Here is a 15862-nt window from a genome sequence, read left to right as displayed (position 1 = left end):
CAAGTGCAGGAGTTAAACCTCAGTTCTCAGAGGCAAATAATTAGGCACAAGGTGTTGGCATAAGACAAACAGCTGTACAAGAAAATCTGATAAACCAAACCAAGTGTATTTTCCAGTCAGGCACAATAATTACCAAATTTATTTCTCAAACTCAACTTTTGCTCACTTTGGATTGACTGTATAACACTTTTTAAGGACATGTATTTCATTTATAAGGGAGGACAATTAGAGACAATAACACTGAACAAAAGAAATGTCTATCATTCATATGCAGTAGTATGAAGTGTATAAGTTAATCAAGCTGTGAATCATTACTTACTAATATGGTTCTCCATTTCTTAAAAACTGTTCTTGCTCCTTGGGACCTGCACTTGCCTTCAACTCCTTCACTATTACCCTTGCTACACTAGAGCCTGTGTAGATCTCTCCAAGTAGAACCTGGAAAAAGATAATAATTCTGTCTTTAACCAGAGAGAAAAAAATTGGAGTTTCCCTGCAAAGAAAAACAAGAGCTAAAAACATGCTTTAAGAAAGATTTCCTGGCTTTTTTGTCAACACATGCAGAGCTTCGATAATTAAACACCCATACTTAATACATCTTGACAACTGATCTACAACAACCTTCAGAACATGCTTTCTAGTGAAGATCAATTATTTACTTAAGATTCTTTCCTAGAAGGAATTGGTAATAACAGGAATGTATTAATTCAAATCCACAAAAGTAAAATGTCTACCTAGTAAGTAACTCTCTTAACAAACTACATGTAAATTAAAGCAGCATTGATTAGTGCTATGATTACATGGATGATTTCCATGCAAGCAAACACCTAATTTCGACTTCAGTTTTTCTTATGCTACTACTTGGGGGGTTTTTTTTAGTACCATTTTAAAAGGAAATACAGTAGCCTAGTTAGTTAGAAATAAGACTCGAACTGCAGTACAATATTAAAAAAACCCCCCAAAACAACAACAAACTTCTCACCTTTCCAAACCAGCCATTTCCTATTTCCTGTATGTAGTTTAGACTCTGACGTGCAACTTGAGGCTTTGATCCATCTGTCACACACAACAAAACCAATGTAACACATATTAAACCACTCAGATGGCCAAAGTTATCAACTGTTGAGGAAATAATGCAAACTCCTACAATATTTATTCCCAATGACATGCATACATTCAGACTAAGCAGCAAAACCTAGTTAGACACACATAATGTATCAAGGTAATGTTGTGACAATAGCACTCAACTGAAACTTTTCTCAGCTTCAGCTTCTACATCATACTAGAATACACCCCTCCAAAAACACAGTCATTCTCCTTATGAAATGTAAACTTCTAATTTATTAATACTTATTAAGAAAGCAAAAAGGCTGAGTTCTAATTACAATATAAAAGTGTATGATACCCTATAGTTGGGTAGAACAAATCATAGAATCACAGAATCATTTAGGTTGGAAAAGACCCTTAAGATCATTGAGTCCAACCTAACACTGATAAGCCCACCACTAAACCATGTCCCTAAGCACCACATCTACACAACTTTCAAACACCTCCAGGGATGATGACTCAACTGCTTCTTTGGGCAGCCTATTAAGCAGTTCCAGTGCTTAATAATCCTTTCAGTGAAGAAATTTTTCCTAATATCCAATCTAAACCTCTCCTGGTGCAACTTGAGGCCATTTCCTCTCATCCTATCAACTTGTTACCTGGGAGAAGAGATCAACAGCCACCTCACTACAACTTCCTATCATGCAGTTGTAGAGAGCAATAAGGTCTCCCCTCAGCCTCCTTTTCTCCAGGCTAAACAACCCCAGCTCTCTCAGCCACTCCCAAGACTTGTGCTCTAGACCCTTCACCAGCTTACACCTTAAATAACCTACTTACAAAAGTTTCCTATATAAATAAAAGTAAAAAATCCAAGACAATACTCATTGCTTGTACATCTTAACATTTATACAGAGAGTTACCATTTTAAGAGAAAGAGCTTGACTGCTTTACTCTTCAGCCCAACTGCCCTACTTATAGCTACCATCTGGAAAGAGGACATTTTCTGACTAAAAATACCTTATGTAAAGAGCCCAGAGAGGGAAAGGATAGAAAACAAGACCCTGATCTTGGCAGAGGACGGACAGTAACAACAGCAGAGTCTGTACTATAGAAGAGATTCAATAATGTTTATCCCTCTGCTGTGTAATTAGTTAGAAACACTAATAAACAGATGTACACAAAACTTTCCATCATTACTGCTTGTCTGCCTGAGAATTCTAGCCCAGGTTTTTATTTCCATAAACCACATTTACATGAGTATTATTTTAATGGAACAGTTACAGCAGTATAATATACTGTCAACATGCAACTAAGCACTGTGTCAGTACAGTCAGAGCAGGCTGTGTCAGTACAAGTACATATTTACCAGTGTACCTTACTCAAGTACACTACCTTACTTCTGGCAAAATAACTTCTAGCGACAGAAAGTATAGTTCTAACAACTATGGCAAGGTAGAAGAGCTGATGTAACATTTTTCACAGATAAAACACTGAGGAGTAACATTTCTTTTGTATTAAAGGCACACTGGCAGTTTCTTGAAATTTATAGGTACAGACATTTTACTAGAAGCTTCCCTGAACACAGAATGATCAAGCAACATATGTATAAATTATATGTGAAGTATTATGAGAACAACTATTTTATGCTAAGCTATGCTTCTAATATTTAAAGCTTCCTTTTACAAAACCTCTATTATAAAGAATACATTCCAAAAAAGTTTCACAGAGAGAAAAGAAATCTAATGCTCTGACTTACCAATATCACATTTACAGCATGAAAAGACTACAGTGACATTAAGAAAGCAATGCAGCTGAAATAGCAGCACTGCTGTCAAGTAAGACATTCACTCTTGCTTCCATTTAAGGCTAACGGCTAAAATCCAATGACAACTTAGCCATGAAGAAAACCATTAAAGAGCAGAAGTCACTAACATCCTGGAGGACTTCAAATCCTCTTTGTACAAAGAGGCAGAAAGAAAGTACTCCAGAGAGGTTTTCTTTCAGCTAGCTTCAATCTCTTTAGCTACCTTACATGGCACACTGCCAAAAGTTAAGATTTTCAAAGTAATATTTCACATTTTATCCTATACCTTACAAAATGTATTTACCCAGTTTATGTAAGTTGGTAACAATTAATTTGCTACAAATAAAGTCAAACATAATCAGCTACACTCCACTTTGGACACTGAAATTGCCTACTTTCAGTTTTTCATTAAAAAAAAGTATTTCACCTGTACGAGATGGAAACTGGGAGGGAGTTGGTAAAGCAATATTGGGAACTGAAAGAGTAAACACTTCCGCTGGAGACTGAACAGATGGAGTATCTTCTGCTGGGGGTGTAAAATCTATTTCATCATCAAAGTTATCTTCAAATTCCTGAAAAAAAAAAAAAATCTTAGTAAACAAGCTGATCTTTGTCTTAAAATTAGCACTAATCTATTTTTTTCAGTTTGAATGAGCAAGGTTAAGGAGGCTTAGCTTTTTTCTAAAGAACACTGTCAGATTTTTAGTTTTCTACTCCTTATTTTCAATTCATTAATTTAAAGATATTAAAGTATCAAGTATTGCTATTAACAATAAGAGGAGTTTTTGTTTTGGCTTTTTTGTTGGTTTGTTTGGGGTTTCAGTTTTTTGTTTGAATGAATTATCATGAACTGCCAATGCCAAATATTCTCCATTTAGAAATCAGAGCAAAACTCAGTAACATCAATAACTGATGTTCCAAAAGTAACTGTTCTCTGATGATAACAATTTCTCCCAAGAGTTTTGCTACACTAGATATGTATCTTCAATATTTTTATTCATCAGGAGTGTCTTAAACCCTGTCAGCAGACTTAAAAAAAAAAACAAAATTAAAAAAATACACAGAAAAACAACAAAGAGGTTATTTAACAACAGAAAAATTGTCTCAAGGGTATATTTTTACTACTGATCCTAACAGCTAGTAATGATTTTGAAATGACATTAAAGATCCTTACAGCAGCATGGACCAAGTACTGAAATAAATGGTTGCAGCAAGATTTCACAGCATGTAGAAATACAGTCACTGCCTATTGCAGAAGAGAGAATGTACAGTGACACTGAAGTGTCAGTAAGTGCAGAGTATTAGCACAAATAAGTAAGTATTCTGCATATCAGAATGCAGCTAAGAATACCACCTGTATATACATTTTTAACTTCAGATGCTTACCTTGAAATCTATCTCAGGGTCTTTACAGCAGGAGACACAGTTTGCAAGCAGTATTACCAGTACTACTAGAGTACATATAGACAGAATCACAAAAGATGAGGAAACTTCAGCTGTAGCTCCTTCTCCTAGAAATAAACATGCATATAGTATTATATAAGTATGTTTACCATTTTAAGAAGTTCCTTCAAAACATATTATCCATCTGCATTTATTGAAAAGATGAAGTTTGAACATTTAACTCCATGGATATGATCAAAAAGAAGAGGAAACTGAACAGAAAGGACATACTGGTAAAATGTATCTATGCTCTACCACCTACTTGCACTTTTCTGTACTTACTTGATTCAAGCTAAGAGGCCACAGCCATCATGATCTACTGAAGTAGGTGACAAACAGTGATGGCCCCAAGCCTCAGGATTCTGTTTTAAGTCGACAGATTTATAGAGGTATCTAAACACAGATACTAGAAAACTAGTCTTCCTGGAGACGTTTCCCATGAGCCAAAGCAGCTGTCCTAAGAGAAAAGGCAGCTAGAAACCCTCACTTCATCTGTGTACAACTTCAACATATATTGCTATAAGGCAGCACTGTCTCCTTCAATAAATGCATTCATGACAGTCTGCCAGATATACAAGTTGCTTTCACAAGTGCAGTGGATCTAATCAGCTCCATCCAATTTCTATTTCTCATGATTCATTAGGTGATTTGTCTCCATTTCAAGAATTTCAGACATGACCCTTAACTATTTTGCAAATACACTTCCAAATTTTCAATATTTTATACATAAACATTCTACAACACATTTCCTGTTATTAAGTCAGGTTATTATTACTCACACGGATTAAAAGCCTTAAATTGCATTTTGTAAAAATCTTAAGTCTTTGCCAGGGGAATTAAACCTATTTTCATCCCTGTTTTCATCTCAAGTCAAGAATAAAGGTATGTAGTTCCCTAGGAGGCCGCAGCACACATCTTGAGGAGGCTTTATTGTTGTTGCTGTTTCTTTTTAAACAGGTACTGCCACAGGGAGTGGAAGAGTAGTTGGACCATATCTGATTAAAATATATTTAGATATTACATCACTGTTAACCAAGAACAGGTGACTTGGACTGACTGGATTGTTTGGGAATGTCTGAGTATCAACAGGAATGTCTGGCAACAGAACACAGTATAAATGAAGCCTTAAAAATAAAGAAAATGAGAAGCTGATGCCTAGTTAAGGGACATACAAACTTGCCTACCTACCTCTTATACCTTCAAGAAACTACAAAAAAAAAAATTTAAGGGATTTCCAGAAAAAGCTACAGCTTTTCACCATGTTCCACAGAACATGATGAGAATATTTACTTATTTTAATTACATGTAAAAAATACATTGACATAATCAAAATACTGCTTTAAAAAGTGTTAGCATACTTTTGGAATATCACATTTTCTGTACAATAAATTAGGAATATTATCTATACAACAATAAAAGTTAACCAAAAAAGGAAGGTTTTCAAACCAGTGGTACTGTTCCTAGTTTCCACAACAGCTCTGGCATTCTAAATTCATTAGAGAACATATATACTCTATTTGTAGATACTACATATAGTTCAAACACATATCGACCACGATGTGAGGCTACTCATCATCTTTTAGTCAAAATTCTGAAGAGAAAAAAAGATCTCTGAAGAGAACTCTCAATAGAACAATTTATATTAATTTAAATCAACATAACTTCTACATAACAGCCATATAATTTTCCATTTGTAAGCACCAACAAGGAAAAAAGAGGAAGGTAACGGCTGATTTATATTTACCTCCTTCAGTTGTTCAGTAACCTTACAACATAGACTGAAAACTAAGCCACAAATATAAGCATTTTGTGAAGTAATTAGCTAAATTACTGTAACAAACACAAGAGGTAATATATCTTCAGATAAAATTTAAGAGATTCCTTTGAACTTCTAACTGAAAGCAAATAATAAAAGGTAGCTTTACTACAAAAAAGTAAACATATTTATGCCATCAGGTATTACTAATTGAAGTTATTATTTTGAAGACATTTTTCCAAAACTATCCCACCTGATTTCCAAACAACTTCCTCAACTTCACCACCAACCTCACCGAAATGAGAAGTCAGCTCACCACAGACCATCTACTGAAGAGACACAGATTTTCCTTGACTAATTAACACCGGAAACATATCACCACAATTACAATATATATTCCTCCCCATAGAAGATCAAGACTCCTGAACCCCCTAGAATGTTTCATCCAGCCAAGCCAATGCAAACCACTACATGATGAACTCGGACACCAAGAGCATGCTTTATTATTCCCAGAATGCATGACTAGCATGTCTTGAAAGACTGCTGTTTGAAGACTAACTTCAGATCAGATCCTTAAGAGGGAGGTATAAAGCACCTCAGCAGTCAAGTGTATGAAACACTAAAAAAACCTATCAAACTTTTATTTTGGGCTTACAATACTCTATAATGTCTTCTTTTTGATGCCCACGTGGTTAACATGAACTTTAGTGTCTTCCTGCTCCCCACAGGAGACGAACATCATCACTTCTCATTAGCACCCTCCCCTGCTCCAAATATCGTATATTCTTCTAGATGATTTTTTGACCAGCCTCTACCAAAACCTGGTGAAATTCTTCAAACTTTGCTTTACTGATTTCAATCTTCCTGCTGCTTTTCAAGACCCAACAAGGGGCTCGTGCACCCGAAAGTACATCTATTGTAATTATATTAACTGGTCCAGTACAAGGTGTTATCTCCATCTACAAACCTCTCAGCCATGCCCTTGGACTATCACTACAGCCAGCACGACCACGACACGTGTTTATACAAACATTACCAGGCTAACTCCAACTTAGGATCCTACTTTTGACCCCAAAAAAGTTACAAGTTATCACAGCAAATCCAGTGAGGAGGATTCAAGCTCCTGGTGGTCTTACACCAGTTTCCTGGTTTATTTAACTCAAAATGAACCATAACAAGCACTGGCAATCATAAGCTGCATTTAATGTACATGTTAGATATGCTGCACGTGTAGGCAGCTACTCGATATGAAAAAGACAACATATTTTGGTTGGAATTCTTTCTGTAAAGAAAACTGCATGTTTATCAAGCCTAAAAATCTAAGTGTTTTATGCAAGTTACACTCTTCTCCATAATGTAATCATCTCCTTTAAGCGCCTGCTGTTAGCTCCTAAACTTACAGACCTTTTATAATTCCCAAGAAAATAAAGTGTGTGAACTAACAGCAATTAACTGGACAAAGTAATGAAGTTGGGTTTGGTTTTTTTTAAAAAAAAAAAAGAAACCAAAGAACACCTTTGAAAAGACAGCTAACAATTAATAGTTCATTAAGAAGATGGAAGTCATCTGAACTTCCAAAAGCACAAGGCAAATTTCATATATAACATGCAAAGTTATAAAAAGATGCTTTAACACAAGAAAATGCCAATTATCATAGGTAAGTTCCTGCAACACTTACAGAACAGCATTTCAGATCAATCCTACAAGTAAGAGCTACTGACAAGATCTGCAGAATCCATCTCTATTTGGATAAACTTTGAAGTCTCTCACATAGTCATTAATAAGTGGTATTTTTTAATTTGCGCTTCTTTTAAAAAAAATGAATGTAAAATTAAGTACAAAATGACTGTAATCCATAACTGAGATAAAATTTATCATATGTGAAGTTATTTTAATAGCTTGCATAAATACATATTCAGTGATGGAAGTGACTGGTTAAGTATTGGAACTTCTATTTGATGAAGTGATGAAAAGTCTGATGCAGTATAACCTCTTTTGCATTCTTCAACTATTTCCATCCAATGATTAATTCACTGGAGCTTAGTAAAATGACTCAGAACTGAAAAGGTAGGAGATATTTAATATCTTCTTCTATTTGTAAATTGTTAAAATATGAAGGAATGACAGCTATTATAAGATTCCAACTGAAAAAGCAACCAGAAAGAAATCTGTTCAATTAAATGCAGAGGGCCATTTTATATAGTTATTACAGAAAATGGTTTTCTTCAATAAAAAAATATATTAAAATATATTGTAAATTTAATTAATTTTAATCTAAACTTGGACAAAATCCAATAAATATCACTCATAATTTCATAATGAATGCAGAAGCTAAGAATCCTAACATAATAGATTCTAAAAGTAGAGAATTTAATAAATTTACACAGTGTATCATCTCAGTTTAAAAACCTACCATATTTAATGTAACCATACCCAGTAACAACCTACTAAATCTTAATATCTATGCAGATATATATATTTATTCTTTTGCTCAGAGATATAGTTTAGTAGTGGACAGGTACAGTCAGACTCTATGATCTCAAAGGTCCTTTCCAACCAAATGATTCTATGATTCTTTAGGAAAGAAACTGCAAAACAGATACAAAAAATACTACTTCTAAAATGCCAACAACATAAGGCTTCCTGTCAGTTACTACAAACAGCTTAGACTGCTTTGGTCTGGTGTATCCAAAGCAGGACGAAGAGGCCTGAATTGTATCACTATATTAAAATAAGCAGGAGATGCAGCGTGTGTGTGTGTGTGTGTGTGTTACTATACGCTTTACTGCAAGGTTAGCACAACACTGTGTGTGTGTGTGTGTGTGTGTGTGTTACTATATGCGTTACTGCAAGGTTAGCACAACATAATGCTTTACAAAGAACTCTGCTAGTAAATGTTCCATCTCAAAATGGCATCTAGATGATCCTAAATTATCAACACAGAAAATACTGTCTTTTTTCAAAGCCTTACAGTATTAAATACTGATTTTATGTTGTTCGTTACCCACTTTATCAAAGCGCATGGTCTCAGAAACAATTCAAAGCCCTGGCTGACATAGGTGCTTAATTAACAGCTATGGAAGCAGATTCTTCAGCACCTCTGAAGACTGATATTTCATAAGCAAGTTTTACACCGAAGTCTAAATTGGAGCACAGCATATCTGAAGTCAAATCCTGTATGCAGGCAAGTACATGAACACGCTCACTGAAAAAACAACGATGATAAATTACACTGGCATTCTCAGGATCAAGTACAGACATGAGAACATACACTTCAGTATGTATTAGCATGTTTCAAGGAGCAGAAAAATGCTATTTTCATACAAAGTATATTTCAAAAGCTATTTGTAAGGCCAGGATTCTCTAGACCTTCCTAGGTTTCTTCAAAGCCTACTTTCTTCACAAGACAGTTCACTGACTACCAAACACAACAACTGAGCAAACAGAAGTTTGTTTCTTGCTCAAACTGGCATCCTTCTCTATCCAATTTCCCAGTCTGCCCACAATACTCTCAGATACCCATGTTTGTCATCCAACCGTGGCTTTCTTTGCTACCATTAATTAGGAGCAAGAGGCATGCCAACAAGCCAAGCGGCCCATCCGTGCTCCCTTGGCAAGCAACAGCCAGCAGGCAGAACATCACAGGGCCAGAGGCGACTGCCTGTCCACACGAGTGATGGCAGGTCGGCCTTTCTGCTACCACCAGATTATAAAAGGCCACGACGCTTCAACTCTGACTCTCTCAAATTTGGTTCAATCTGATTAACCATGTTATTAAAGTCTCAACCTTCAGGAAACTGGGCTAAAAAAAAAAAAATGCCTGATGTTGCACAGTTCTAAACTTGTGGAAAAAAGAAAAGTGAATGTACCTGACAGACATTACTGAGTACACTGATAAAAGACACTCACCAGTGTGATAACGGCAGTGCAAGACCCAGATAAATTAAGCATTATTAGGGCACAGGGAACTTCAAGGGAGCATCTGATTTTAAGCTTTCAGCACAGTAGTTGCTATGCGACAACAGTCCCGCTGCACAGGCAAGAGCCTCTTTTCTTTCAAGAGCAGCTATAAACATGGCAGTTCTGCACCAATAGCTATAACTATTTCCAGCACAAATCTAGCATGACAGCAGTCACTTAAACTGTCTCTTGAACACCCTCAAATTACACGATCATGAACCGAGATGTTACTTTACAACACCAAGTTGGAACAGAGCAGCCTTTAAAATCCTAATGAATGACCAAATCTCGCTTTGCTCCCTAACTGCTTCCATGGTATTTTTCGTAAGTCAGTTTACTTACTCTGTGTTTAACAGATATTAATGTAATCAGATTAACAAGTATAATATCACCATAATTTATAGTGCTTTTGACAAATGTGATTTTAAAACTATCCTGACTTTCCTAAATAATGCTGCCATTCTCTTCCGTGCTGGCAATTAAGTGGGAAAGTGTTCTCAACTCCAACCAGGTTCTTCACAAGTCAGACTCAGATCATTATCTCTTCCTCACAAAGGATTTCTCCTGCATTTATTTACTCCCCAAAATCTTCAGAGGTTTGCTACTAATAGGCACAAAACCAATACAGATACAACCAGGTCAATAAATTATGAAGGCCTATGGGTAACAGGTACAATACGAAAAGAAAAGCCTATCCAGAACAATTTTAGACATGTCTGTGTAACGTCTGATTTGTATTACAAGATAAAGCACAACACGCATTGCAACTCCTGTATTTCACAAACCCCCCCCAAGAGCATATTCCATTAGTTACTGCATTCCTGTCATCTCAATTTTTCCTGCTATGCTCCATTTAACAACTGAGCCAAAAAACAGCAACGTTTTTGAGAATAAGTTTCAGCAGAAACCCGTGCAGTACCGTAACTTAGTTGTGCAATGGTGTATTACAATAGGCTTCAAAATACCATATTAAAAGTGCATTCAAAACACTATCAACCTTCAACTAAGACACAACACAAGCAAATAAAAACACAAGTTTTGAAGGACTGTGATTTGCACTTCAGAGATTCTTTTGGAGGGAAAAAAAAAAAAAAAGAAAGAAAAAAAGAAGAAGATAATTTTAGGATGAGAGAGGCACTCCAAATTCCAGTCAGCCCTTTGATTTCAATGGCCATTACGAGTACAAGAAGAAACATTCCTAAGCTCTCCGATGACTTTCATTGACTTAATGTCCCCCACACAATGCCAGCACCTTAAAGAAATCTAAAACTGCATCCAAATGCCCAAAGTATTTCAAGCAGAGACTGGAAATGTTCCTTCATTGAGCAAATCCCTAAGAACAGACATATGCAGCACTCAAGGGACTTTAACGAAATTCTCAGTTCATACCTGAACTTTTCAGCTTTCGGATTTTTAGTACTTGCTGCCATTCAAAGGAAACACAAATGTTTAAAGCTTTAAAACAATAAAAATAATCTGGAACATTGAAAATTTTATTAATTCTAGAAAGTTATTTCAAAAGCCTGTCCTCTCATAACATTATTAATACCCTTATATTGGATAATGCAAAGTTTGCATAACTGGTAAGTAACCTTCAATATGGATATTACAAATGTACCTTTACGCAAAAACACTTCATCACCTCATTTTATTTTCCCTTCTTCCTTACAACTATGGAAAATTCTACTAGATATAGTCTCAAGAAAAAACCTCTAAAGGACAAAGCTACAGCTGTACAAGTTACTTGTGCACACTTGTATTTAATTTTTCTGAATACAAGAAGCAGTAATTAACAGTTTGTCAATAAAACTACTTCCTGACTAAATGTGAATTGTGTTACATGGCCTAAATCAGTCTCATGCTTAGAAAGATGAAAGTCAAGACTTTCAGAGGCAGGGGAACAAAAAACCAACCTCAAACCAAAAACCCCCAAAATTACACACAGATTACTTTGTTACTATATTTTCTAGCTAGAAATTGAACTATTTCACCCCTCTATTCAACTTGTCCATTACAATCCCCATCTTACCCTAGAACTCCATATTTAAGTCCCTCATGGGGGGAGGGAAAGACCAGTAAAATGTGCACAGACAATTCTTTTGCAAAACCACCAGCTCTTCTTCTTTATAACAGTCAATCATCAGAAGTAAGGGTAATGACAGCAACTGGTAATTTCCTACAGAGTTTTTCCCAAGGAGTCAGTAAAAAAGAAACCCCTCTGACACGCTCCTCTAACCCACCGTGTGTTCTGGACAAAGTTCTACAGTGACAAAAGCCAGTTTCACAGTTAAATGCAGTTTGTGGACACATGACCCTGAAATCATTACTGTCCTAGGCAACAAGTTACAACACTTTCAATAAGAAATATTAGTTACTTCATAGCACAACTGGATGTGTAACTCTGTATGTCAACAATTCTTGGCAAATAATCTCAGTCCTCATTTGTCCTTACGAAGAATACACGAAGTCTACCCTGCAATCTAAATCAACACCTTTTCAAGCTATTTTATCCCATGCTCCCACTAAATACCTTTACAGCATGCTCTAAATGAGCTCCTACAGCTGCTTAAGCCCACTGTGTACCTAAGGGTGGCACAGGTTACGTATGGTAAGGCAGGAACATGTGGGGCAATGCTGGATTCTCGTGTAGTACAGCAGCCTCAGAACAACACAGCGCTGATCCTCGTTTTCTCTGAACGCCTGTCCTGGCGTGAGCGTTGGCTGAACAGTTAGTCAGCAGCAGAACTTGGGAGCTGGGGTTAGTTCTACATTTCTGTCCTTATTCTACTACCCCACAAGTCTTCCCAGTAATGGCAAAGAATTACTCACACACCAGCATACTGCTCAATTTTAATAAGGACTAAATATAGGCTGGTAATTCAAGTGTTTACAGAGCGAGATCTGTTTGAAGCGTCAGTGTTAGAATCTCATGTTTGCACAAAGGCATTTTAAGACAAAGTAAAAAATATACACGTTAAATAATTATGTATCCTATGCCTTCATGGCAGTGTTTCTGGAAAATCTGGGTAGCATTAATATCTTGCAAAGGTAATCTGATTCTTAAGTGTGTGTGTGTATATATACAAAAAATTCTGCAGAGCACACTTTATTCCATACTGCTGGATGTTGGTTTTGACAATTAATTCCTGCTCAAGTACAGCATGTTTTCATTTGCTATACCATTTCTCCAACAGCCAGGCACAGGAGTTGTAGATTTTTTTTAAACAGGGTAGACCACAAACATTTAAAGGAGCATGAGAAGATTACATAGCGTGGTATCTTAAGCCATCAGAAGTACCTCCAGCATGGAAAAAAAACATCAGTACTTCTTTCTCCCACTTGACAGGAATATTAAGATGTACTGGTTTTGAAGAGATTCATTTTTTCTGTTCATGTGAAAGGAATCCATGGACGCAACTTTCTTGTGATAGGACTTTATAGAATCTTGATTTTACAGGGGATGCATTTCTAACTCTGATGCACGACTGGGTTAAGAAATGTGGAGAAGAAAAAAAGAAGCAACATTTTGCAAAAAGTCCTTATTCAGCTCTATTTCTCATCCCTATTCAAGGCTGAAGGATCCCTAGGAAGAACAGGTCATAGGATGAATGACTGCTTTTGGAGAACTGGATTTGGTCTACAGGCTGAAAGCTTAAAAGCCAGCACTCAAAAGTCTACTGTTAAAATTTTCTCCATCTCTTTCATACCAAAGAAGTTCCAGGTTGCAAAGGTAGTCCTAAAAAAAGTCACGTCACAGTTAAAGTCACTGCAGTGGTGTTTCCTTACCACTAAGGAAACTTTTGTAAGTGTAATAGTGTTGGACAAGGTGCTACTTTGTACCAGCATTTCATACTGAAAATCCCTCGGAAGACAATTCACTGCCATACCTTGCTTCACACCATCACCTTGCTACAGGTTGTACTGGAACTACGCATGGAGGCTGAAACATTTGGTACATTTTTGATTATAAAAGTGTCTACAAAATGTTTCTAGTATCACTGATGTTGCTCAAGACCTTTCATAACAGCAGTACAATGAAAATAAGGAGTTTATACAGAGCAATAAAAGCATCAAAGCTATTGCAAACTGTATCCAGAACCATATCAAGATCCAGATACTAGATGCACACACCAAACAGAAAGGCAGACCCAAAATAAAACAAAGACTCCAGCACTCCACGTGCTGTCCTTCTGCTGCAGAACTGGACTTCAGCATCAGGACTGAAACAGAGTTATGGTTTTTGCAGCCTCCTGCATTATACTGATTGGGGGTCTCTTTATCCTGCACAGATAAACCACACGTGGATAGTGACTGAAACCAGACTACAGCAAACATCCAGAAAAACACTTCTATTCAAATCTGCCTGACAGCTGTTCAGTAGCCCCCAAAAATATAACTGTCTTCTGTGCTTTCCAAATAGAATGCCAGATCTCACTATGTAACACAAACTCCTTTTTTCATACAGGATCTGGGGCAAAATCAGCACTAACTCACGGGCTGTTTCAAACCAACGACACACACCTGATGCTATGACAACAGACCTTTAGACTGTCGCTGATCCGTGCTATCTCAACATGCTGCAATGATACCTGAGGAATTATCAAACACACCCAAGCACTCAAGATGTGAGAAATGACCTCAGAAAATGACCTCCTCCTACAAGGACTGATTTAGTTGTAGCGAAGTCCAGACACTTTACAGCCAGAGGCAGAGAAAGCAGAACAAGCCTTGCATGGAACATCCCTGCAGGCCAAGGAGTCAAGATTGGCTTCTTACCTCAGAGTCACAAACCCTCAGATAGAAACAAAAGATAAAAGACAGCTTAGCAGCTCTAGCTCTGCAATTACTAGGTGTCTAGGACAGAAGCTACAAGAAGAAACACAGAGAGAAGTAAACAAGTTTAGTGCTTGGAAGGTGGAAGAAAGATAGACCACTCCCAAGAAAAGTATACACCACTAATTAAAATCCCCACTTTACAAGTAAGATTTTTCTTAACTTCAAGTGATCCAAGCCACTCACTTGCATACACTTAGAAAATTCCTTTTCTCATTATATGGAAGTGTCACATAGATTTTACGCTGTACCAAACCACAGGCCACAACCACAACTGGGCCCCAGTCAGAGACAACTTCAAATGAAACATCCAGCCAAAGCAATTCAAAAGCAACAATTTTCCAAAGAGTACACACATGCTACAGAACTCAGCTTAACAAATTAAAATAAAGTGACTTAATCTCAGAGTTTCAACTTGTCATCTATGGCCAGCTATAGTAGCTATAGTAGCTATAGCTGCATGAACATCTAGGTACTCTAGATGCATGTCTCTGGATACTACACATCAATTTCTAAGCATCTTTTCCTGGACTGTACGTGACCAAGCTCATCAGCAAGTACTCACTGCCATGACACTCAACTGGTCCAGAATGGAAGTCCCAAGACTGAGGTTCTCAGCACAAACCAAGAACACATGTAGGCACCAGTCCAGCCGCCCCAATTCAACTGAACAGACAACGTAATTCATCACAAATGTAAAATTGAACACACCTGCTAAAAATGCTACCACCTAGTCAAGTTTTACAGGAAAATAAGAATGTTTTTAAGTCCCTGTTACTTTGTATTTGCAAAGACTTCATACAGCACAGAGATTATAGAAATACTTTGTCTGGCATCACACACATATCCTTGACTCAGATTCTCAGCTTTCTTGGACAGGCAGCTGAATTAAGGTCAAGTATGGAAATCCAAGTCAGAAGGACAGAAAGAGCCTGAATGTAAATGTGAAGCTTTAGCACAGTGAAGCAGATGTGTCAGATTATAACGCACCCCATTTGGCTGCAAAATACTGCTGCTAA

The 15862-nt window shown here is 36.8% G+C and overlaps 1 protein-coding gene across 1 annotated transcript in view; it reads right to left on the bottom strand.

Moving 5' to 3' along the window:
* Positions 1 to 4362, bottom strand: part of LMTK2 (lemur tyrosine kinase 2) — a gene marked incomplete at its 5' end in the record, with an annotated part of 25389 nt that extends 21027 nt beyond the window's left edge. The window contains 4 exons of the mRNA XM_010173467.1: positions 320 to 438; positions 983 to 1056; positions 3279 to 3423; positions 4238 to 4362. Of these exons, the coding sequence (XP_010171769.1) occupies positions 320 to 438; positions 983 to 1056; positions 3279 to 3423; positions 4238 to 4362 (463 nt within the window). The remainder of the gene's footprint in view (positions 1 to 319; positions 439 to 982; positions 1057 to 3278; positions 3424 to 4237) is intronic.
* Positions 4363 to 15862: the final 11500 nt, after the last annotated feature.

The sequence above is a fragment of the Antrostomus carolinensis genome, unplaced genomic scaffold (assembly GCF_000700745.2).
Source record: "Antrostomus carolinensis isolate BGI_N321 unplaced genomic scaffold, ASM70074v2 scaffold11288, whole genome shotgun sequence".
Taxonomy (NCBI): domain Eukaryota; kingdom Metazoa; phylum Chordata; class Aves; order Caprimulgiformes; family Caprimulgidae; genus Antrostomus; species Antrostomus carolinensis.
Note: the sequence above shows the minus strand (reverse complement) of the source record. Positions and strands in the feature narration are given on the sequence as shown.